Source organism: Onychomys torridus, chromosome 15, assembly GCF_903995425.1.
Source record: "Onychomys torridus chromosome 15, mOncTor1.1, whole genome shotgun sequence".
NCBI classification, from domain to species: Eukaryota; Metazoa; Chordata; class Mammalia; order Rodentia; family Cricetidae; genus Onychomys; species Onychomys torridus.
The window spans coordinates 36375527-36399670 of NC_050457.1; the positions used below are offsets into that span (position 1 = coordinate 36375527).

Genomic DNA, 24144 nt, shown 5'->3' on the forward strand with positions numbered 1-24144 from the left:
AAAAATAGGTCTCCTAATTCATACTACCACCTTCTTAATTTATCGGATCCCAATTCAAGACCAAACATATAATCTGGACTTCCACTACCCATTGGCTCATCTGTAATTACACACAACAAGGCCTCTTGCTATAGGCCTAATACAGTGATACAAGGCACCCTGATATATAAAAACAAAACAAAACTCTTGTAGCACAGAGGCTTTTTAAAACAGCAGACTGATCTAGCTCTATCAGGAAATTCACTGGGCTTCCATCTTACAGAAGCAACAGAGAAGGGGAATGTGACTGGACAGCTCAGACATTAACGTAAGTTGGTGAGGGTAACAGTGTGCAGCAAAATAAAACCAATATTCTCATCAACACTCAGAAACAAGTATTTGTTGCAAAGTCTTACATAGATATTAAACCTGAACTAGAAAGTCAAAGTAGATACAGTAACATATTTATATAACAACTACCAAATCAAACATGCAAGAGATGAGTAGGATTTTCTGGTCCAAGACCTTAGAAAAACTCTTTACTATGTTCTTGTAGCTCACTGTCAGAGCAAATGTACTACTGTCATCAGGACTAGTTTGGGAAATTCTGTAAAATTAGGCTCCAAAGACCAACTCTTAGAGCCTTAGCTATACTAGACTGGAGGTAGAACTCAGAAACAACAATTTCTAATGGGCCCACTCAGTTTGATAAGCTGCTTGACTTAAGAAGTAGATTCATGGGCTGGGGATTCAGCTCAGGGGTAGAGTACTTGCCTAGCAAGCGCAAGGCCCTGGGTTTCGATCCTCAGCTCAAAAAAAAGAAAAAAAAAAGTAGATTCACACTAATCTGCCTTATCCTTAAGAGCATCAGGAAAATGAATAAGAGGGTATGGCAAGCCCAATCAGCAACATTTTAAAATAATGAAGACATAAAAAGTGTAGGAAAGTACCTGTTTGTGTAGGTGGCAAATCCATTCAGCAAACTGTCGAGCATTTGGAATAGTAGCCGAAAGAAAGACATAATGGACATTATCTGGCAGCAAAATAATAGTTTCTTCCCATACCACACCACGCTCTGAGAAATACAAATGTAGATTGGAATTCAGTGTTAGCTAAGTGATAGTATCTAAAATTATTTTCTCTTAGGCTTACTAACTGAACATGCAAACCACTTCAAACAAGCATATTTTTGGCCACAGACCATAACTGAAACCCACTTCAGTTCATGAATCGATGGAGTAGATACAACAGGCAGTCACTTCATGCAGAGTAGACTCTTAAAAATCAGTTCCAGACTGTATCCTTCCCATAACAAACAAGATCCCCAGTACCAAGGCAGCTAATAGTATTTCTACTTCAGAGAAGCAAGGGTAATGGCGCCTAGGACATTACAGCAACACATTTAAAAGATATGCTGTTACTATTTCATATGCCATGTTACCCAAATTACCCTCATGACTTCTGGGAAAAAAGATGGATCTGATGAACACTAGATTTGAAATGGGTATAGCTCTGCTAAAATGTCCTAGTAACATAAATCTATCTCTAAATTAATAATATTCATTACTTATTTTATAAGATACTTTAAAAAGTATTTTAATACTTATTAATATTAATTACTTGAAAACACTTAGTTGGGCTTTTTATACATTTCAAAGTTTTGAATACATAGCTCTTTGTTCTATGTAATTTTTGTTTTCCTGTTTGCATCTGAATATTAATTTTAATAATCAACTTTTTTAGAACTTATGTATATTATATTTAACTTCTTTTACTCACAGTTAAGTGTGCTTACCACATGGTTCTTTGCTAAGTGTTTTAGTTTGCGTGTGGGTGTGTATGCCATGGCACTTGTCTGGATATTAAAAGAGAACTTTTTAAGAGTCAGCTGTCTCAGCTGGGCATGGTGGTAGCGCACGCCTTTAATCCCAGCACATGGGAAGCAGAGGTAGTGGATCTCTATGAGTTCCAGGCCAACCAGTGTCCTGGAACACAGGGAAACCCTGCCTTGAAAAACCAAAGAAAAAGAAAAAAGACACACGTCCTGGGACTGAACTCAGGGTGCCAGTATTAGTGGCAAAAGCCTTAACCCATTAGCTGGCCCAGACCCATCATTTTTAAAGCAAATAGAAAATGTGTTTGAAAGTATCTGTATGAATTTGGCAAAGATAAGTGTTGATGTTTTCTTACATTATATTATCATGAATATATATAGACAAGCAGTTAGAAACCTGTGAGTCTCGACACCAGGAAGAAACATTAACAGATATTTAAATTACAATTTCTAACAGTAGCAAAGAAATAATTTTTGGTTGGGGGAGTCACCACAACACGAGGAACAATATTAAATAAAAATTTCACTTTAAGCGTGCACATATAAACATTAGCTTTTAAATTTCAGATTTCCTGGTATAACCCAAATTGCAACTACATTTATATTTTAACTGCAGTAGGGTAACAGCCTGAGAAAAAAATATATTTATAGCAGTTTTTTTTTACTTATTTATTTCATACCTACCTTCTTCTTCTTCTTCTTTTTTTTTTTTTTACAAATATGGAGTCACAGGTTCATAAAACTGAATTAACTTAAAAATTACCAATATTATCTTTGTAAACGAGAAGTTCTATAAATAATTACTGAGAATTGGGCGGTGGTGTCGCATGCCTTTAATCCCAGCACTTGGGGGGCAGAGGCAGGTGGATTTTTGTGAGTTCAAGGCCAGCTTGGTCTGTCTACAAAGACAGTTCCAAAGAGGACAACCAGAGCTATACAGAGAAACTATCTCAAAAAAAACCCAATAAATAAATAAATAGTTATTGAGTGTCTTATGTGGGGAAGGAAAGCAAGGTCTTGCTATGTAGCCTAGACTCAACTGATCTCATTTCTTCCTACCTCTGCCTCCCCCATCCTCCTGTCTCAGCCTCTCAAGTGCTGGTGGTATTGTAGGCATGCACCATGTCTGGCTTAGTGAGTACTCTTAAAAGCAAACTACTTTTTAATTCCATTTGCTTTATTTGAATGTGCATAATTTTACCCAATGAACATTATTACTTAAGGAACTAAACTTAAGTCCCACTAGAAATATTTTACCATGTTGTTCATAATTTGAATATGTAATAGTATACTAGAATTCTAGGCCCATGAAAATTGAAAATAAGCCCAACAATTCTTATTCAAAATTATTAATGGCATTTGTAAGGGAAATGCATGGTGTTATCTCAACACTGCAAAATATACCTGAATCTCTCATGTAATGAATTTCATCAAATATGACCCAAGCAACTTCTCGCATTACTTCAGAGCCTCTATACAGCATACTTCTCAAAATCTAAAAGAGGGAGAACAGATTCAGCAGGACTTGAACCTAACATCCGATAATTAGACAAATACTGTTCGCTACCAATACATAAATCAGGTATCCACAAAGATACTACTTTGGTCCAAGACACTGGATCCCACAGTATTTATGTTTCTGCCTCACAATGTGGATACACTGTAATAATCACTGTCTTTACTTGCAAGAGTTAAAGAAAATCTTCAAGTGAAAGTTTTTGGAATGGATAAAAACTTATATTGAACTCCAAAAAGAAAAGTGAGCTACCCCTTTTACACACTCTCCAAACTAGAAGCTAATTTATCTACTGTAAATGAAAATGAAATGATACTATGAAAGTACGTCTCAAAGTCCTAATAAGGGAGCTGGTGAGATGGTTCAGTGGGATCTAAGTTCAATCCCCAGAAATCAACACACAAGGTGAAGGTAGAGAACCAACCCCCCGACGTTCTTCTCTGACCCTCCTTCACACATGCACTACGGCACATGCCCCCACACACCATGCACAGAAACACATCTACACACAATTTCTTAAGTACCAACTACAGTAGGAGATAATCATGCCCAAATCATGTTATACTCAAAACTTAACAGTGATTAGAAAAAGTTAAGTACAATAGTGAGTATATCTATTTTTAAGTTGATTATTTACTTGCTTATTGTAATAAATACCCAGGCACAAAAGTAAAAAACAAGCCAGGCGTTGGTGGCCCACGCCTTTAATCCCTGCACTCGGGAGGCAGAGGCAGGCGGATCACTGTGAGTTCGAGGCCAGCCTGGTCTACAAAGCTAGTTCCAGGACAGCCTCCAAAGCTACAGAGAGAAACTATGTCTCAGAATGTCTGGGGGCGGGGGAGTAAAAAACAAAACAAAACATGAAACAAAGAATCACTATGTGTATGAAACAATGTATTCAAATCCTTGAAACTCTATATAATATAAAGAAATCAACTAAATATTTCAAGTCATAGTAATAAGTATTAAAATACTTTTAAAGGTATCTATGTTTTATCAGAAGTAATAAATTTTAATTTATAGATATGTTTAATGCTGTTAGAGCACTTTACAATTATTATGCCCGTTTCAAACAATTCTATTCACAAATAATTATTACATTTTATCTGAAAACAAGCAGGCTATATAAACTATCCAGTGTTGGATTGATATACACTGACTAAACTCCAGAGGAAAAGTTAAGATGAGGCACAACATAAATCACCTCTGTAGTCATAACAAGACAAGACGCTGTAGGATTAATAGTAACATCTCCAGTCATCAGACCAACATCTTGAAACTCTTCATACATTTCACGGTATTTCTGGTTACTGAGAGCCTTGATTGGGCTGGTAAATATTACACGCTGCTTTTCTCTTAAAGCCAATGCAATAGCATACCTAAAAATACAAAAACAGGTAAGGCTTCAAGTTTGGAGAGCATTCATTCATAATCTATTTACTATAAATAAATTATTACATTATAATCATGATTTATCTGAAATGAAGGAGTCTAACTGAGCAAGGACTTTTTAATTCCCAGTAACCTGAAGTTAAAACTACAACTGGCTTATCAGTGAATACTCTATTTCCTACCAGAAAAACCTTTGGTTCTACTGATAGGCATCCAAAAGTCCATTACTTCTGTCCATCCATTTATACATACACACACAGACTACAAATAATAAGAAACCACAGAAAGGGGAGTGGATTTTTCTTCTACAGTTTCATGAATGAGTTAATCAATATATACTTTTTGTTCCTATAATATTTAATAAGTCATTTTTTTACTTACTATAGGTTCTGTTTATCAGAAAGTTCTTTCCTAGGTATTCAATATAATGGTATTGTTTGCTTTTAAAAGAAAGCTGTTTAGTATTTAAGTACAGGCCATGAAGTTAAGATTTAAGTGGAAATACTGTGGCAGACTTTTTAAAGAAATAGTTCCTGTACAAAGTAGCCAGCCAACAAACATGATCAAATAGTAACAGTGAAAGATATATATGGAAAAGCAAATATAGACATGTTGCATTATCTAAACTATTGACTTTTTAACAATAACAAGGAATAGGAAACAGAAAAGTATAATCTGTACTTAGGGAAAAGTAGACATAAGGAATTGAATGTTTGGCTCCAAAGTTTGGATTTGGCAGAAGAACATCTCATAAGCAGTTATAGAGACAGCAACTTTTAAAACTATGTCCCTCAAAACACAGGGAACTATGTTCTAAGAATTAAAAAGAAACAAGACAGTAATGCCACAAATAGGCATTCTCAATAGGAAAATGTAAACTGTTAACAGTATAAGCAAATGAAAACTGAGGTGGTTAGGGATGTAGCTCACATGTAGAGCATGTGCCTAGCATACACAAAGTCCTGGGTATGGTCCCAGAACACTGGAAACCAAAGATCTACAAATTAAAAACCAGAAAAACAACAACAAAACAGTTGGAGAGATGGCTCAGGGGTCAGGAGCACTGATTGCTATTATAGAGAACCTGGGTTCAACTCCTAGCACCTACATGGTAGCTCACAATCCAGTTTCAGGGGATCTGATGCCCTCTTCCAACTTCCATGGGCACAGGCAAAACACAAAATAAAAATAGAAGGAATAGGCAGGTGTGCTGGTGCATGCCTTTATCCCAGCATTCAGGAGGCAAAAGGTGCATCCTCAACCAGGATAGTTCAAGGTCACCCTGGTCTACAGAGAAGTTCCAGGGCAGCTAGGGCTACACAGAGAAACTCTTATCTTTAGAAAAAAACAGAAACAAACAAACAAGAAAACAAAACAAACAACAAAAACCTAGGGGAAAAAAAAAGAAACATTCTATGAAACAACCCTTAAGCCTTAATGAAAATTCCAAAATGACAAAGACATAAAACAACAAAAACCCTTTAATAGCTAATAATGTCTGAAATCTGGTACTATGACCAGCACCAAAAATAAATAAATAAATAAATTAAACTTGCATCAAAAAGTTCAAAACCACCACTACAATATCTAAGGTGAAATAGTCATTTGATAAAATTAATGGCAAATTCAACAATTCAAGAAACAAAAGACTAATAAAATCTGAAGACATTAGAAATGGTACTCAAACAAAATTTAACAGAACACAACAGAGCATGAGCCGACACCTTGGTCTGGTTTAAGAACCAGACTCCTCAACGGGACTGGGGAACAGCTGAAAACAAAGCCAACAAAGGATGCCAAGCATGGGAGAATATAAAAAACCAAGTATAGCATAGAGAAACTGTTGAGAGCTGGAGAGGGCTCAATGGTTAAGAGATCTTGATGCTCTCCTCCAGAGGATTCAAGTTCAATTCCCAGCCTCTATGTGGTGATCTACAACCATGTGTAACTCGAGTTCCAAAGGATCCAACATCTTCTTCTGCCATCTATAAGCAAGCACAGGCGTGTGCACATGCACACGCTCACACACAACATACATATACAGAGAGATACACAAACACACATGTGAAATTAAAAAAAAAAAACTATTTAAAACCAATGATAAAGTCTTCAAAGCAGCCAAAGGGAAGCAATAAATTACATATAGGAGAAAGTAAGGATGAGAGTGATTTCTTGTCAAAAATTATGCAGATCAAAAAGAAGACTTAAGAAAATTTAACACTGAGGGGAAATGTTTTAAAAAATGAACAAGCAAGAAACTGCTTTAACATTGTAAAAAAAATATTATCAGGAGACTTGTACTGAAATAAATACTTCAAGAATTTCTTCATTGTGGGAGCCCGTTTTCAGGTTCCTCGTGGCTTTACCCAGCAGGTCTACATAGAGAGGATGATTGGACCACGGGCCTGAGTGCAGGTGTCTGAGATGGTCTGCACTTGGCTGTGCTGAGGGAGGTCTTTTGCTCCACCCCCTCGGCATTTCTATAAATAACTTAGGGCAGAGACAGTCAGGGCCCGTTGGAATAGGTTCCAGGCCCTCTCGAGGCTATCCTTTATTTTCTATCTGTTTATCTCCACTATCTAAATCCTTCTATCTAATATTTCCTGCTGCTCACACTCAAGAAAACTCTGGGGAACTGTGGGATTGATGGGTAAACGCCCCACACTTCATGAAGAAAGAAATGATATTAGTAGAAAAATCTAGATCAGCATCAACAAATAATAATGTCTTTTTATATTAAGACATGTCATCAGGCGATGGTGGCATATGCCTTTAATCCCAGCACTCAGGAGGCAGAGGCAGGTGGATCTCTGTAAATTCGAGGCCAGCCTGGTCTCCAAAGCAAGTTCCAGGAAAGGCGCAAAGCTACACAGAGAAACCCTGTCTCAAAAAACAAACAAACAAACAAACAAACAAAAAAAGACATGTCATTTAAAAACAGCAAAACATTTCACTAATAAGTAAAAATAATCTGTAGAACTACATAAACTTTAAATGCCTCTTAGAAAAAGAAGGTCTCAAAAAAACTACCTTATCTTAAGAAACTAGGAGAAGAAAGTAAATAAATGAAGTGAGTATAAACCAATGAAATGGAAACTAAGAAAAACCAATGATATCAAAAGCTGGATTTTGTTAGATTAACATAACAGCCCCCCCCCAATAGATTAAGGAAAAAAAATCAAGTATCAATCTGATACAAAAACAAAAAGGAGACTGCTGTGGGATGGTCTGTATGTCAAATGTGTTGCTCTGACTGGCTAAAATAAAGTGCTGATTGGCCAGTAGCCAGGCAGGAAGGATAGGGTAGGCAGGACAAGGAAGAGGAGAAGACTGGGAACAGGAAGGCTGGGGGGGGGGACACGGCCAGCCGCCGCCATGAGAAGCAACATGTAAAGACACTGGTAAGCCACAAGCCATGTGGCTAAGTATAGACTAACAGAAATGGGTTAATTTAAGATAGAAGAAGTAGATAACAAGAAGCCTGCCACGGCCATACAGTTTATAAGTAATATAAGCATCTGAGTGATTATTTTATACATGGGTTGTGGGACCGCGGGGGTTTGGTGGCACCTGGAGAGATCTCCAAATACAGGAGATTAATAATAAACAAAAAAACCAATTTAATAATAAACAAAAAAAAAATGGCCCTCAGAAATGAAGATGTGAAATTTCTTAATAAAATTTTAATTCATCAACCCAACAATATAATACAAATATACATCATGACCAAATGTAATTTATCTCAGGATTATTCACTGGATACCCTGCAACACATTTCATCACATTAGCAGGAAAAGGCAAAAATTCATATACAAAACAAAACAAAGCAAAACCCCACATCAATTCAATACAAAAAGAAAAAGAACTTAAAAAAGATTGCATCTCTAAATTCATGCAGACATACTGACTGAGAAAGAGACTAACTGCAAAACAGTTATGCTTAAAAAGATGTCTGAAAAACCCACAAGTAACATCATGCTTAATGATAAAAACCAAACATCTTCCCAAATAATGGGGACAAAAGAAGAATGGCTCTTGACTACATCTATTAAATCACTACTCAAAATCTTCAGTGCGTTAATGAAGGCAAGAAAAAGAAACCACAGGTTACCTAACAAGCAAACCATCCTGATTTGCAGAATACAGACGGGAACTTTCAATGACTAAAATAACTAAGTGATTTGACTATTTCATTTGAAAACACCGTTACTTACTCAGCACACACAGTTTTTCCCGCTGATGTATGAGCAGATACCAACACAGACTGATTATTATCAACACACTGAATGGCTTCTCTTTGGAAAGCATCAAGAATGAACGGGTATTCCTATAAAAGCAAATTGACAGACACATGAGCATGCTAAGCTACCCAAGCATACTTAAAATCAAAAGAGCTGTCCTTCCAGAGTGTTCTGAGATTCCTTCATGAGTCACTCCCACTCAGCAGTGACAAGGACTACAGACAGTTTTACAGACAGCACAAGGCTTTCTCACTATAGTCTATTTGTAGTCGCACCTAAATCAGTAATAAATAAGTAAATAAATATCATCGTATGTTTTGTGGTACTGTGCAACAACTTTTCATGTACCATAAATCTTCATAATCCCATAAAATAATCGTATATATAACTTCCTTTCCTAGATGAAAACTGAGGTTCTGAAAAAATTAAATATCCAGCATTTAGCAGAAAAATAATTTCTTAAACTTTAAGAGTTCATGCTTGCTCCTCTTTTAGAGAAAGTTCTTTGAAAAACCAGCCTACTTTAACCTTTACAGACTTTTTAACAAATCTAGTAAAAACAGTTTGAAGTGAGAGGAGTACATAGGTAACCCCAGCACAGGTGAGGCTCAGCAGACAGATCAGGAGTCTGAGGCCCTTCTGACAACCAAGACACACCAGAAAAACACACTGGACTGTGTTTTCCTTAGAAGCTACTGAACTGTTAAACCACCGGCAAAACTTACACACAATGTTTTCTACAGAAAGGCTGACAAATCTGTTAGATTCTTTAAAAAGGGTGATAAGCACCCTTTAAATGGTTTAAACCTCATCACACGAAGCCTGGTTTCTAGCATGGTTCTTTACATAGTTATCACAGTATTTTATTGTAGGTTTCTTCAAAGGCACATACATGTGTAAATTTAAAAATCTCATTTGAAATGTTTTCTTTTATAAGATGTCACAAACTTCCCAAATACTTTCGTACAGACCTTTGCTGCCTTTCCAACTCGAGGTTTAAGTGGTATATAGTCCTCATCTGCAGGAAGAGCAACCTGATGTCACAGTTTAAGGAGAAAGGAAGAAGTGACCATTAAAATTCAATACTCCAAAACAAATGATGGTTTATAGAATAGAAATGATTAACAATGTTTCTGTTAAGTCTTACATGCTTTAAAAAAAAAAAAAAAAATCAACTGACTATAAGAACAAGGGGAAAAGTTAGTTACAATGTCCAAAAAATCCCCTCTATTAGTGCTGGCGTAATGGTAATGCAATCAAAACATGAACCATTATTTCACTGAAGAAACTGTTTACTGTCTAAGAGAGCATCATGGTTATCATTATCTTCCCCATACCTAATGTACAAACATTAATGAGTGCTCAAAAAGAAAACTATAAGACATACAAAATGGAAGACCATCAATAAAACAAAAGTATATGCAATAAAATGATAATCCTTGGCTTGGGGATTTAGCTCAGTGGTAGAGCGCTTGCCTAACAAGCGCAAGGCCCTGGGTTCGATCCTCAGCTAAAAAAAAAAAAAAAAAAAAAAAAGATAATCCTTATTTCCAGATTCCCAAGTGTGAGTATTAATACCAGAATGCTTGATGCTTGCACTTCCAACTGTGTAAGGATCTAAGCACTTGGAATATAAATAATCTACCATGTCACTTTAAGGAACATACAGAAATTAGGTAAAACTTCAACTTCTGAAGATAAAATTTTAATAAAAATTAAATGAAGTTAAAAGCTTTAGCAATAAATGAGTAAGCTCACTACAATCAAGGTGCTGTATTTAGTTTCAGGAACAATTAGCTGGAAATGAAAAATGAACTGATGATCTTCCTGCCGTGGCCTCCTCCAGCCAATCCTACCAGCATGCACCACCACAACCAGGGGCGTCTAACCTCTTCACAGCAGGCTCGGGGTCAATGGTTCTCAAACTGTGGGTCTAGATCCCTCAAGGGTAGAATGACCCTTTCACAGGGGTCCACTAAGACCATCAGAAAACACAGATATTTTCATTACTATTCCTAACAGTAGCAAAATGACAGTTGGGAAGCAGCAACAAAAATAATGTGATGGTTGGGGTCACCACAACATGAGGAACTGTATTAAAGAGTCACGGCACTAGAAAGGTTAAGAAGCTCTGCTCTGGGTTACTTTCTTTTTTTGTAAAAGTAAGGGCATTGGACAGGGTCTAAAATAAGTACTGAAAGTAATTAATTAGCCATTCTATTCCACAGCCCTACATAGGCTGTCTCCATCAAATCCCTCCCCCCAGAGCTGGGGGTGGGGAGGATGGTGGGAGAACAAGGCCCTCTACATCAGCAGGAGCAAATGGGACTGAAGCAGCAAGCACAGGGACTGCACAGGTCTGTACCAGGTCCTGTCCTTATATGATGGCTTCCAGTTTAGTGCTTTTATGGGATTTGGGATTCCTGTGTGTGTGAATGTGTGGGTCTTTGACTCCTGTGACCTCTCTCGGGCTCTTTTCCTTCTGCTGGTTTGTCTTGTTCAACTTTGATGTGATAGTTTTTATTTTATCCTATTTTGCTATATTAAAAAGAATGAATGAATAAAAACCTAGTCACTACAGTAAAGTTTAACAATAGAACTGTATCATTTATACCTGCTGTGAGAGAGAAAAATCAGTTTTCTCCAATGGAGTGACACTGGGCATATCAATCATTCCAGGGCAGGCCTCATGTTTAGGAGTATAGACCAACAAATCCTGAACTCCACAGTTATTTGGATGCCTTTTTATTTTATTTATTTATGTGTTTGTTTGTTTGAGACAGGGTTTCTCTGTGTAGCCCTGGCTGTCCTGAAACTTACTCTCTAGACCAGACTGGCCTTGAACTCAGAGATCCAACTGCCTCTGCCTCCTGAACACTGGGATTAAAGATGTGCGCCACCACATCTGGCTTGGATGCTTTTATTTGGTTACAGTTTGGTGTTTTTGTTTTGTTTTCTTGGCTTGGGGGGGTGGTTGTTGTATTGGGTTTTTGTTTTTTGAGAAAAAACTGAAAATGGGTGGGTAGAGAGGGTAAGAGGATCTGGAAGGACTTCGGAGAGGAGAAGACTATGATCAAAATACATTTAAATAATAAGCCCACACATTTACATTCATCAAGACCATGTCTTAAGAAAATAAGATATAACAAGACACCTATTCTCTTGTGGGCTCCATGAGCAAAAACAGGACACGGACGGACACACACGGGGACAGGGGGACGGACACACACACACACACACACACACACACACACACACACACACGAGTCAAACAAAACAAAACAAAACAAAACAAAAAAGCAGTAGCAGAATATCAAGAAATGAATGCTTAGTAGTCACTGGTGATCTTTGCCAGAGCAATTTCAAAGAAATCGAGAAGACACCTCATAACCTTAGCACACTAAAACAGGGACACCGAGAGAGGTCGTGCCTGTTATGTGGCACTGAAAAGATAGGCATTTGTTGGGGGATGTCTCTCTACGCTGTGAACATGTGTTGTTCCCACTGGTTAATAAAGAAGCTGCTGTGGAGAGAGACAGGAAGGAGAAAGGCAGAGTGGGGGAGACGCCAGACTGCCATCCTAGGAGCAACACGTCATGGGATGCAGGTGAAGCCAGGGAATGCGTGGTGATACACAGATGAATAGTTATGGGTTGAGTTAAATATAAGAGCTAGCTAGCAGGAGGCCTGCCATAGGCCATATAGTTGATAATTAATATTAAGCCTCTGAATGATTATTTCATAAGCAGCGGAGGGACCTCGGGGCAGGGCAGAACCTGAGAAAACTTAAAGCTACAGGCACTGAATGAAGAACTACAACTAAAAGAAACTTACAAGCCACCGACCTTCTCAATGTTCACACACTAACAGGAAATGTCAACTAGAAAAGGAGGCTCTCTATATAACACACAGAGAAAAATGTAACTGACTAAGGCTCTGGAGAGATGAGGTAAGATACAGCCGAGAACACAACAATCTCAGTGACATGACAGGACACTCAACCTGACATCCTCATGCTCCTCTATGCAGGAGGTCACAGGTAGATGACAAGGAGAAAGTGACGGTATCAGGAGGTGGAATGGGAAGGACAGGATAACCACGGAGCACAGAAAGCGCTTCTGACCTTTTCACAGCAGGCTCTGGATTATTTGAGGATTTGGGTTTTTTATAAGCAAGGGCATTGGACAGGATCGAAAGCAAGCACTGAAAGTGATTAATTGGCCATTATATCTCACAAGCATGGTGCCATTTCTCAGAAAAGAGACTTTCAGCAGAAAAACAACTTTTAAACATACAAAGTTCTAAGTTCACACCAAATGCCATTTTTATTAATCTGGAATTTCTCCACTCATTAAATAGACTGTTAAGTAAGAGTAATAATAACCTGCTGTAAGTTTAAGTGTAGTGGATAGCCATCCCAGCATTGGCCTGGAAGTTCCAACCCCCATTGAGGCTTCGGTAATGATCACGCCCACAAGCCGGGGCAAAGGAGGGAGCGGAAGACGAGGATCGAGAGGATCGAGAGGATCGAGAGGAGGTCGCTCTCTTGGTTCCGGGACCCTGGACACTGGAGGGAGACCGAGCAGAGTTCTCCAGAGAACACCACCAGACTGCACTATACCTTTGCCAGACCCTGCAACCTACCCCTTCACTTGTAAGTTACCCCACAAAATAAACCTCCCTTTTAACTACGTGGAGTGGCCTTAATAATTTCACCAATATTTAAGAATACTTTTAATATTTTATTTATTATCATGGGAAGGCACATTGTCTCAGTACAGTGTGGTCAGCTCTCCTTCCATCTTGGGTCCAGGGATTAAACTCAGGTCACCTAGCTTGCATGGCCAGCTCTTTTTATCCACTGACCATTCTTGCAAGTCCAGCTTGATATAAACTTTCATATAAAAGGCTTAGTGGAATAAATTAAACATATAACTATACTATATCTTATGTGTACAGTCTCACTTCTAAATGGATACTCTAAGCCATCAGTGACCACCATCTAATAGCACCTTATTAGTCACAGAAGCATGACATGAAATAGTATGTATGTAAACTGTAAAAACAGTGCTGATAACTTTAAGAGTGTGAGAATAAACAAGTCAGAAACATTACTTTTGTGCTGGGTAATTTCCCTATTTGTTTTTTGTTTTTTTAAATATAGTCTTTACAGCTATCCCATGGAGGCAAACTTCATTGTTCTAAATTTATGGACTAAATAAACAATGTTCAAAGAGGTTAGAAAATTTGCCCAAGATTACAGCTAGGAGAAATGCTGGGCTAGCATCTGAACCCAAGGCTTTGTCACAGAGCTATAGCTCTTCCACCATATTACATGCATCACACAGAAATGACTGGATTCCAAGGCCTGCCACGCTAAACAGCCTGATCACTATCATTTGTAATGCTAACCTCCTGTAGATTGTTGTACTTACCTCATGCGTACAGCCTTCAACTGTTTCAACTGATTGTACCTTGACTCTGGGCATCAGGTCTGCCAAACTTAAAAAGTTATTAAAACGGCATTAATTATTTTCAATAATTAGATCATAAGCCTCCTATCTGCACTGTTAAAAATGACACTGCTCAATTGTAACACTGCAAATTCAAAATATTTAGTTATTGTAAGTATTCAGAGATGTCATGTGACTTAAATGAGCAGAAAATTAAAAATGCTAGGATCATCTTTTGTGTCTACAACAGACTGCTACATTGATCACTTGACAAATGGAAGCTTAGCTCTACTATTTTAATAAAAACCTCTTCAAACACTGTCACTGCCTCAAAACACAAAGCTGATTCAAAACATTACACAACGGAAGGTAAATAAATTAATTTAGATGTTGCTGTAAACTATAGAGATATTCTCATCAAAATCCTACACTATGCTGATCTAGGCTCTCTGAATTCTGGGAGGACAAAACTATAAAAAAATTAAACTAGATGTATTTCTATATATACATTATTATGTATTATATTTGTGATACATACTTCAAGACAATGTTTTTATTAAAAATTAAAAAGTGACAACAATATATAACAAGGAATTTTAAAAAAATCACTATTATTTTGCAACCTATTATGCTAATGTAGGCAAATGGTACCATCTCAAATTTTCAGTGACACCTGTATCACCATTTATAATAGATAATTTAGTAGTTGTAACAGCCTAAACCAGTTAAGGAAGAACAAAATTGTAAACGGCGTTATCACAGTGACAATCAAGTCAACCAAATATATTGGTATTAGGAGTAAAAGTTCTAGCAAAATTATGAGAAATATACATATCAGAAAACCTTTAGTCAGAGACATCCATGGGTCTCCCTTATCAAGAGAAGTAGTTTGACCATCAAATCCATGGTACCACTTGCAGCAATGATTCGTGCATACTTATTCCTATCACTGGGTCAGTGTTACTCTAATTTCCTACCAGTCATCCTGAGACATCTAAGTAAAGAAAACCTTTTCTCCTCTTAAAAAAAAAAAGTCTTTAGGATTTTTCTCAAAATTGGATTCTAAAATATCAAAAGAGGAATCATTTCTGTCTTTTAATTCTCCATATTTAAATAGTTGTTATATATTTCCATGCTTATAAAATTATAAAATAACAAATTTTAAAAATATCATGCATCTATCAAATTTCTATAAAGTTACTAACTTTATGACTATAGAAATACTACCTTAAGTCTTCATTAACTGAGTCTTCTATCCTGGGCTTCTTGCCAAAAATCGGTTCATCTGTGCCTTCAACATCTGCTTCTCTCTTGTTTTTCCCACCGCTGGCTGATTCTGATTGTAATTTAGCATCTAGTCGTTTCCTGAAAAACAATTTAGGAGAGATTCTCAACCTTCCTAATGCTGTGACCCCCCCCCCCCCACAGTAAAATGATTGCTACTTCATAGCTGTAATTTTGCTGTTATGAATAGTAATGTAATTATTAAGATTCATGGTATCTTATATATGACCTCCAAATGGGTTGGGGGTTGAGAACTGCTGGTTTAGAATAAATTCATAGTATCAGTTCTAATTTTAAAGTAACACCATATTATTTAATATATTATACATACTTAGCAAAGTCATCTTTTAAATAAATGACCTTCACAAATCAAAGCTGGCCAACTCTGAGAATACTCTAACTTCATAACTAGTAAAGCTGAATATTATTCCTTATATTTCATAATTTCTTAGAAGAGTTGCTTTAAAAAACTAAAATTCCCATTTAAAAAAATAGTAACATTAACATAAAGACTGTAAACATTCAAAGCTTTCTCTAAGATTATGATACTATTTGGAAGAAAAAAATGTATGTTTAGATTTGAAGGTCTAAGTATTGACAAGAAGCCAGGCATGGTGGTAGGCAGAAGACATCACATAACTCAGGGGGCTAAGGTAGGAGGATGTAAACTCAAGGCAGCCTGGGCTGCACAGTGAGACCCTGTTTCAAAAAGGCAAAAACAAACAAAAAAAGGAAAAAAAAAATCCAAAGTGACACTAACTGGGGTTTTATAGCTTGAATATCTGTAATGAATTCAACCTAATTTCTACCCAGTTAGAAAAATGAACTCCATGAAAATTTTAGATTTAGCTGCCAAGGCCAAAAATAGATAAAATAGGGCTGGAGAGATGACTCAACAATTAGAGCAGCCCTGGCTGCCCTTCCAGAGGACCCAGGTTCAAGTCCCAGCACCCACAGGACAGCAGCTCACAACTCTATAACTCGAGACCCAGGGCATCCAGTGCCGCCTTCTTAGGGCACCATGCAGGTAAGTGGCACACAGACATAAATGAAAGTTTTGAAAAAGTAAATGAATAAGCAGTAAGACTTGGTGCTGTATGCAGGACTTCGATCCCAGTTCTCACAGGCAAATTTCTGTGAGTTCAAGGCCAGCCTGGTCTACAGAGTGAGTTCCAGGTCAACCAGAGCTACATAGAATGTCTCATATAAATCAAAAAATAAATATGTGGATAGATAGATGCTTCTATAAAATAAAATGAGAAATTAATCTTCTGCTATTGTTACAGGATATAAAATTATTAAAATGTAGGTAACTGAGTCCACAAAAATTAAGACTTTAATGAAACACTATCATTAAAAGAGAAAGGGGGTAAGACACAAACAGAAGAGTTAAAAACCATCAAACTGAAATGGCATAGATCTAAACTAGTGGAGGACTACAAATCTTTATTTGTTTACTTATTCTGAGGTAGTGGCACATGCTTGTGGAGGTCAGAGGACAATCTTCACAAGTCCCTTCTTCCCTCCCACCATGTGGATTCCAAGGAATGCAACTCAGGACATCAAGTTCGGCAGCAAGAACACCTGTACCTGGTGAGACAACTTGCTAGCTCTGAATGTATTTTCTTTTCCATTTAAAAAAAAAAAAAAAAAAAAAAAAAAAAAAGCCTTATAGCCAGGTGGTGGTGGCACACACCTTTAATCCCAGCACTTGGGAGGCAGAGACAGGTAGATCTCTGTGAGTTTGAGGCCAGCCTGGTCTACAGAGCGAGTTCCAGGACTGCCAAGGCTACACAGAGAAACTCTGTCTTGAAAAACAAAAAAGAAAGAGAGAAAGAGAAAAAAAAGTGAGAAAGTTGTTTTATTTTGTGTATGTTTGACTTGAAGGTATGAATGTGCACCATATGCATGCCTGGTACCATGGGAGGTTAGAATTATTTGTATAATTAATATTTACCCATACTAGGTATAAAACCTAAAATTTAAAAATATTGATTTTACTAACTCACTTTGAAATGGCATAAGGCTACTACATACTAACATAACTGTGTGTTTATGTTCTCATGTGTCCAACGGTGCATATGCATGTATGCCTATAGAAGTTAGAGATCAACAGCCTGTTTTACTCAAATCATCTTCCACCTTAGTTTTTCAAGCCTCTAACTGAAACTGAATTTGATTCAACTAGACTGACTGGCCAGCAAGCAACAGAGATCCTCTTGTCTCCACCTCCCCGGTGCTGGGGTTACAAGCATGCACTGCTCTGTCTGGCTTTTCACATGGATCCTAAGGATTTGAACTCAGCTCCTCATGGTAACACGGCAAGCAATTTTCCAACTAAACCATGTCCTTATCTTTCTTTTTTTCCTTTTCTTGAGACCAGTCCCACATTGCAGCCTCAAGCTTATGGTAATCTTCCTGCCTCAAGTGTCAAGTGCTGAGATTATAGGAATGAGACACTCATTATTCTTGTTTAAACTATCACACTTCAAATAAGACTATTACGTAGCCAGGCGGTGGTGGCCCACGCCTTTAATCCTAGCACTCAGGAGGCAGAGGCAGGGGGATATCTATGAGTTCAAGGACAGCCAGGGTTACACGGAGAAACACTGTTTCAACAAAATAAATGTTATGTAATTAAGAATGACTTAGAGGGAAAAAATGATATTTATATTGAAATTGTTTAAAAAATCGTATTAATTATATCAGATGTGTATAAATTTTATTTTTCAAGGAAAGATTCCTTAAGCAATTTGTACTGAAAAACCTAAAAGTAATAAATCAAATAGCATGAGCACTTTATGCACTAAATAACATTCGCCATTACAAGAAACTAAAGACGTTTAGCCTTACCACTATCTTCCTTGAAACAACTACGCCCTGAGAGCGCATTGGAGGAAGAAGCACAAGCGCGGGTTGAAGCGCAAGGAAAGATGAGGCAGACGTCCCAGTAAACCAGCCTGTGCACCCACGAAGTCAGAAGGAGCCGAGGTAGGGGATGCTGAAGGCTGGGACACTGGTACAAGTTGTTGGACTGTGTGATACTGTCGGTATACGCCTCAAAGGCCCTGGAACATCACCATCTGCTCGCAGAGACCACCTGAGAGACCTGACTGCCTTCATTACAACCCAAACAGTTCCGCTGGCCCTCTGCCTGCACCTTTGGCATTCTGGACTAGTTCTGTTCTCACTTGTGTAAATCGTGTACAATAAACCATCTTTCTCGCTGTCTCAACTGAAAAATCAAAACAAAACAAAAAACCAAGAAACTTCATAAAGATGGTCTGGAGATACAGCTTATTCCAGCTCTAGGGCAATGAGTCTAGACACCCTTACACTAGAAAGCATATGAGGTACAAAGACTGATGAGGTCTCTTTAAAAACTCACAATATGGAGCTGAAGAGATAGTTCAGCCCTTAAAAGCACTTAGTGCTTTTGTAGAGGACCAAGGTTTGATTCCTTAGCACCAACATGGTAGCTTACAGTTACTGGTAATTACAGTTCTGGGGGGTCCAACAGGTACACATACATGCACACACACATATAACACATTCATACACATAACATAAATACATCTTAAGAATAAAAATAAATTCATAAGAGCTAGCTTGAAGAGCTCTCACTGGTTTAATGACTCTAAGTTCAAAGATAATGGAAACAGTGCTCAGCTGTAACAGCACTTGACACACAAGCCTGAAGACCCGAGTTTCGTATCCTCTCTTCCCTCTTCTTTTAAAAAGCCAGATGTAGTGATTTACACCTGTAATCCCAGCACTCCTACAGTGAAGATAGAAGGCAGAAACAAGACAATTGACCAGAAGCTCACCTCTACAGTGCTCGGCTAAAACAAGAGATTCTTGCCTCAAAACAAGGTGGATGAAAAGCTGCCTTCTGACCTCCACAAGCTCCACAAGTACACTGGGGCACACAAGTACCCACCACACACACACACACACACACACACACACACACACACACTCTCTCTCTTAAAAATGGTAACAATGTGATCACTAAAAGGCAAAAGTATAAATATGGCACATCCGTAAAACACAATTCTCAGCAATAAAGAGAAAAATGTCGATATATGTTATAGGAACAAACAGCGAATATACTGAGTAATGTGAGGCAAAAAAAAAAAAAAAAAAGATACACTATGCTGAAATGAAATTTAAATGTTGAATTTAAGCAAATTCTAGACGATGTAAACTGCTCCACAGCGATGGGAAAAATAGGTTGCTTAGGTGGAAGGCTAAAGATGAGAATGCACTACAAAGAAGCTCTCAGGGGCGCAGAATCTACTGAATGTGGTGATGGTTCAGAGGACTTCAACTAACCAATGAAAGGACAGAGGGTAGAAAGCGGAGGGGAGGAGGTGTGCACACCTCACTTCCCTAATACTGGTAAGCAGCCAGGCCTGGGGATGAATGCCTTTAATTCCAACAGGCATGCCTACAAGGCCAATACTGGCTACGTAGTGAAACCCTGTCTCTGAAAACCCAAAAACAAAACTGGTACACAACCAAGCATTAAGCTTGCCTTTTCTTTATGAACTGTATTCCAAGGTAAAAATGAACAGCTGACGGAAGTCCTAGTACGATTTTTGATTGCTGTAATAAAACACTGCCCAAAACCAACGTGGAGACGAAAGGGTTTATTTCAGCTTTCACGTTTACAACCCATCATCCAAGAAAGCCAAAGTAGGAACTTGGAGGGACCAAAGCAGAGGCTCGGGAGAAATTCTGCTCATTGGCTGGTTCAATTCTCTTTCTTAAACAGCTCAGGCCCACCTGCCCAGGGAAGGTACCACCCACAGTGAACTGGACCCTGCCACATAAATTAGCAATTAAGAAAATGCTCCAAAGATTTGTCCCCTAGGTCAATCTGGTGAAGGCAATTCCTCAGGTTAACAACTGACACTAGCTTTGACAATGAAGAGGAAATTTTTTTTTTAAATCTTATTTGTGTGGTATTTGCACATCGTGGAGACCAGAGGACTTCAAGCATCCCACATAATTCCCTCGTGACAGGGTTTCTCACTGAAGTTACTGAGGCTAGGTTGGCAGTGAGACAGCCCCAGACTCTTGGTCGGTGCCCCACAGTGCTGGGGTTACAGGTGCTCACGCATCGATGCGCAACTTTTTTTAGGGCCCTGGGGACTCGAAATTAGGTCCTTATTCTTGCCCAGAAAGCACTCTTATCCACTGGCCATCTCCTCAGCCTCAAGCCTTTTTTCTTTTTAATATGGGTCCGGATAAGAGGTGCAGAAAGAAATAAACTGGTCTGACTGAGTGTAGTGGGGCACACCAGCAATTTCAGTACTAGGGAAACTGAAATAAGAGAATAGCGAGATCCGGGCCTGCCTAACTCACCATAGCGAGATCTTGACTCTGATTGATCCATCCATCCATCCATCCATCCCTCCCTCCCTCCCTCCCTCCCTCCCTCCCTCCCCCCCTCTCTCTTTCTTTCTTTCTTTCTTTTTTTTTAAACCTAACCTCGGGAGATGAAATCTCTTCCTGTGTAAAAGCTACTGGCCTTTGCGGTTTAAACACTCTCTCCTACACGTTTCAACCTTGGCTCAACTAGTTCTTAACGGCTTAAAGACTACATGGGGGGTCTTGTGCAGGTGACACACAGGACCCCCGCCCCCCAAAACCAAACTTAGCTAGCCTGCGAAGCCAGGCTTCCAGGCAGCAAGCGCGGCCTAAGGAAGCGCAGCGGCAGGAACTCACGCTGCCCGCGGCCACGCGCGATCGCCAAGACCGCATTTCCCCCCGTGAACGTCTTCTTCCTGCCCAACTCTTCCCTCGAACCCCTTCACCTCCCGACTCCACTCGACCAATACCCACGTTCTGAGCTCCTCATCCGAGTCGGGCTTCCTTCGCTGGCGCCCAAAACAGGAAAAAACAAGAACAGCTCGGAAGCCTTCCTTACCCGGCCTTGTCTGTGGACCCTGGTGGGCCCTTCCATTTCTCTTTCTCCTTGTCTTTGTCTTTCTTGGTTCCCGCGGCGGTGGTGGAATCATCCTCGAAGACGCTGAAAAGCTCGTCCCCGAAAGCGTCCGCCATCTTTCGGAGCTCCGAGTCCGAATCTCCCTCCTACCCAGCAGGCCCCGCGAATCACACCTACAGTGACGCCAAAGAGAGACTCTACGGTGGCCCGCAGGGACCAAACGAGCGCGTCTTAAGGCCTGCGTGACTTTTCCCCTTTTAGTCTGGGTTTGGCCCCTTTCCTCTCTTTTCGACCACTGCGAGGTGGGCAGTTCAATGATTAATAACCTAACGGCAGGCGACGTACGACACCAGGCATGCCGCTGGTTCCCGGGAGCCAAGAGGCGGAGTCTGGTAAAACGGACCAATTGAGCCGGAGCCCCAGCCGAGGAGCCCGGATGGAGGAGGCTGGGTGGAGGCGTGGGAGCCGGCTAACGTGAAGAGCTCTCGGGCTTCTGTTGTGTGGTCGCCGCGATCTGGATCTGGAAGAACACTCTTCCTGCAGCTGAGACATGGGCGGCAAAAACAAGAAACACAAGGCGCCGGGAGCTGCGGCGGTGCGGGCTGCGGTGTCTGCTTCCAGAGCCAGAAGTGCCGAGGCCGGAGCTGTTGGGGAAGCCCAGAGCAAGAAGCCCGTGGCCAGGCCGGCGCCCGCCGTACCCACCAGCGCCCGGGAGCCCCGAGTCAAGCAAGGTACGCCCTGGTCCAGTGCCCAGCCTTATGCCCTCAGACCTTGCTCCGTGCCCAGCAAAGACTAGTCAGAGCCGTGCTGATGAGATCCAAACTAGCCGTCCACGCGCGAGCTTGCTAGCTGTCGGTGGAGTGGCCTGGTAGATGGGTCTAAGTGAGGGCCTTTGGCCATTAAAGTTACGAAAGTAACTCCGTTACAGCATGGCATCGGCTGTCTGACTCTCTTTTTCTCCTTCTCCGAACCGAGTAATGGCATCGACTGTTGTTGTTTGGCAGGAATCTGTCCTGAGCTGTCAAAACAGCTACTCCGCTAATGCGGAGAGAAGTAAGCAGTATACAGTGAAGTCCTTCTGTCCTGATGCCAGCGCTGTTTTCTGTCTGTTCTTCCTTCTTGTCTTCTTCAGCATCTATGCAGTGCCCTTGTATGTTCTAGAAAAGTCAGTATTTCCTAAGAATAACAGCACTTTACACGTTGAACACTGGACTAACTTACTGTAAAATCCCCGTGCTTCTTCTGGCAGACTTGCGTTTTTGCTTACCCTGCAGATTAATTTGATGACTTGAAGGTGACTAGTACCTGCCACTATTTCGGCTAGTTTCAAAAGCATCAAACTTATATACTGTTGTGTTCCGTTTACTTTGTCTGCGTGTAACTCTTTTTGTGTTTCGCCAACCAAAACTTGCAAGCATATGTGTTTATATATATACACAGATACTTATATATAAACCGATGGTAATAAGACCGACAAAATAGACACATCACCTCTAGGGCAGCTTGGGAATCTAATCTACTAACACACAAACTATTGCTTTATACTTGCTAAGCTCCGCAGAGAAACGCCTGGGAAGGAAAGCTTAACAGTGTATTCCTGTTTTTCCAGTGAGGAATAATGAAAAACTGACAGTCAACCGAAATTAGAGGCTGGCCAGAAGTTAACTCTGCAAAGCGTGGTAGAACATTCCAAAGATCTTGAGTTCAAAAGAGAACACTTGGAGCTCTTGAGGAATTCAGCAAATAAGCATTGTGGACAGGGAAATAGAGGAGACCAGAGAAATAGGCTAGTACCACACTTACACCTAGAAAGTAGTCCTTTGTAACTGCAAATTATTATTAGGTTTGTGGTTTCAGATATGTAGTAGTCGCAAGCTGCAGACCAAGGTCTTTTTCTTTCCCCACCTCTGCTGACATCTCACTGGATTCTTTCAAGTTTCTGGTAGTCATTTGTTGTATTACCTGTCTCCCTGCCCCTCCAGTCCTAAAATGTTAACTTTCTCCACGTGTCTGTCCTTGACAGTGGAGTTCCTTTTTACAGCCCTCCCAGAAGAGGTCCCAAGAGGCCCCTGTGCCTCGACTTGTGACTTTGCCATTGTATTGTCAATGACTTTCAGTCCTGAAGATGACTTCTCAATTGACATTTCTTATACTGGCTTTGTTTCCAAGCTCAAGACAGCCATTTCAGCATTTTCTTACACCATTTTCCTGTGTGTGTGTGTGTGTGTGTGTGTGTGTGTGTGTGTGTGTGTGTTCTGTTTATCCCAGATCAAAGGTTCCTTTTAAAAATAGCTTTAACATCTATTTAGTGTGTGTGTGTGTGTGTGTGTGTGTGTGTGTGTGTGTGAATAAATATACTTAGATACATGTAAGAGGACAGTTTATGGGAGTTCTCTCCACCACATGGGTTCTGGGGATCAAACTCAGATCATCAGCCTTGGCAGCAAGCTTATTTATGGCCTAGGCCATCTTGATGGCCCCTTAAGTTACTT

The 24144-nt window shown here is 39.6% G+C and overlaps 2 protein-coding genes across 4 annotated transcripts in view; one reads left to right on the forward strand and one right to left on the reverse strand.

The window, feature by feature from the left end:
* Mtrex (Mtr4 exosome RNA helicase) overlaps window positions 1–22026 on the reverse strand; it is a 69477-nt gene extending 47451 nt beyond the window's left edge. The window contains exons 1-8 of the mRNA XM_036206902.1: window positions 21635–22026; window positions 15643–15780; window positions 14398–14464; window positions 9934–9996; window positions 8936–9048; window positions 4534–4708; window positions 3218–3308; window positions 930–1054 (exon numbers count right to left, since the gene is read on the reverse strand). Coding sequence (XP_036062795.1) covers window positions 930–1054; window positions 3218–3308; window positions 4534–4708; window positions 8936–9048; window positions 9934–9996; window positions 14398–14464; window positions 15643–15780; window positions 21635–21768 — 906 coding nt within the window. The 5' untranslated portion in view covers window positions 21769–22026. The remainder of the gene's footprint in view (window positions 1–929; window positions 1055–3217; window positions 3309–4533; window positions 4709–8935; window positions 9049–9933; window positions 9997–14397; window positions 14465–15642; window positions 15781–21634) is intronic.
* Window positions 21869–24144, forward strand: part of Dhx29 (DExH-box helicase 29) — a 46042-nt gene continuing 43766 nt past the window's right edge. The window contains exon 1 of one of the 3 annotated variants that reach the window (XM_036206898.1): window positions 21869–22383. In XM_036206898.1, the coding sequence (XP_036062791.1) occupies window positions 22203–22383 (181 nt within the window). In that variant the 5' untranslated portion in view covers window positions 21869–22202. The remainder of the gene's footprint in view (window positions 22384–24144) is intronic. The other 2 variants (XM_036206899.1, XM_036206901.1) reach the window with 2 other exon arrangements.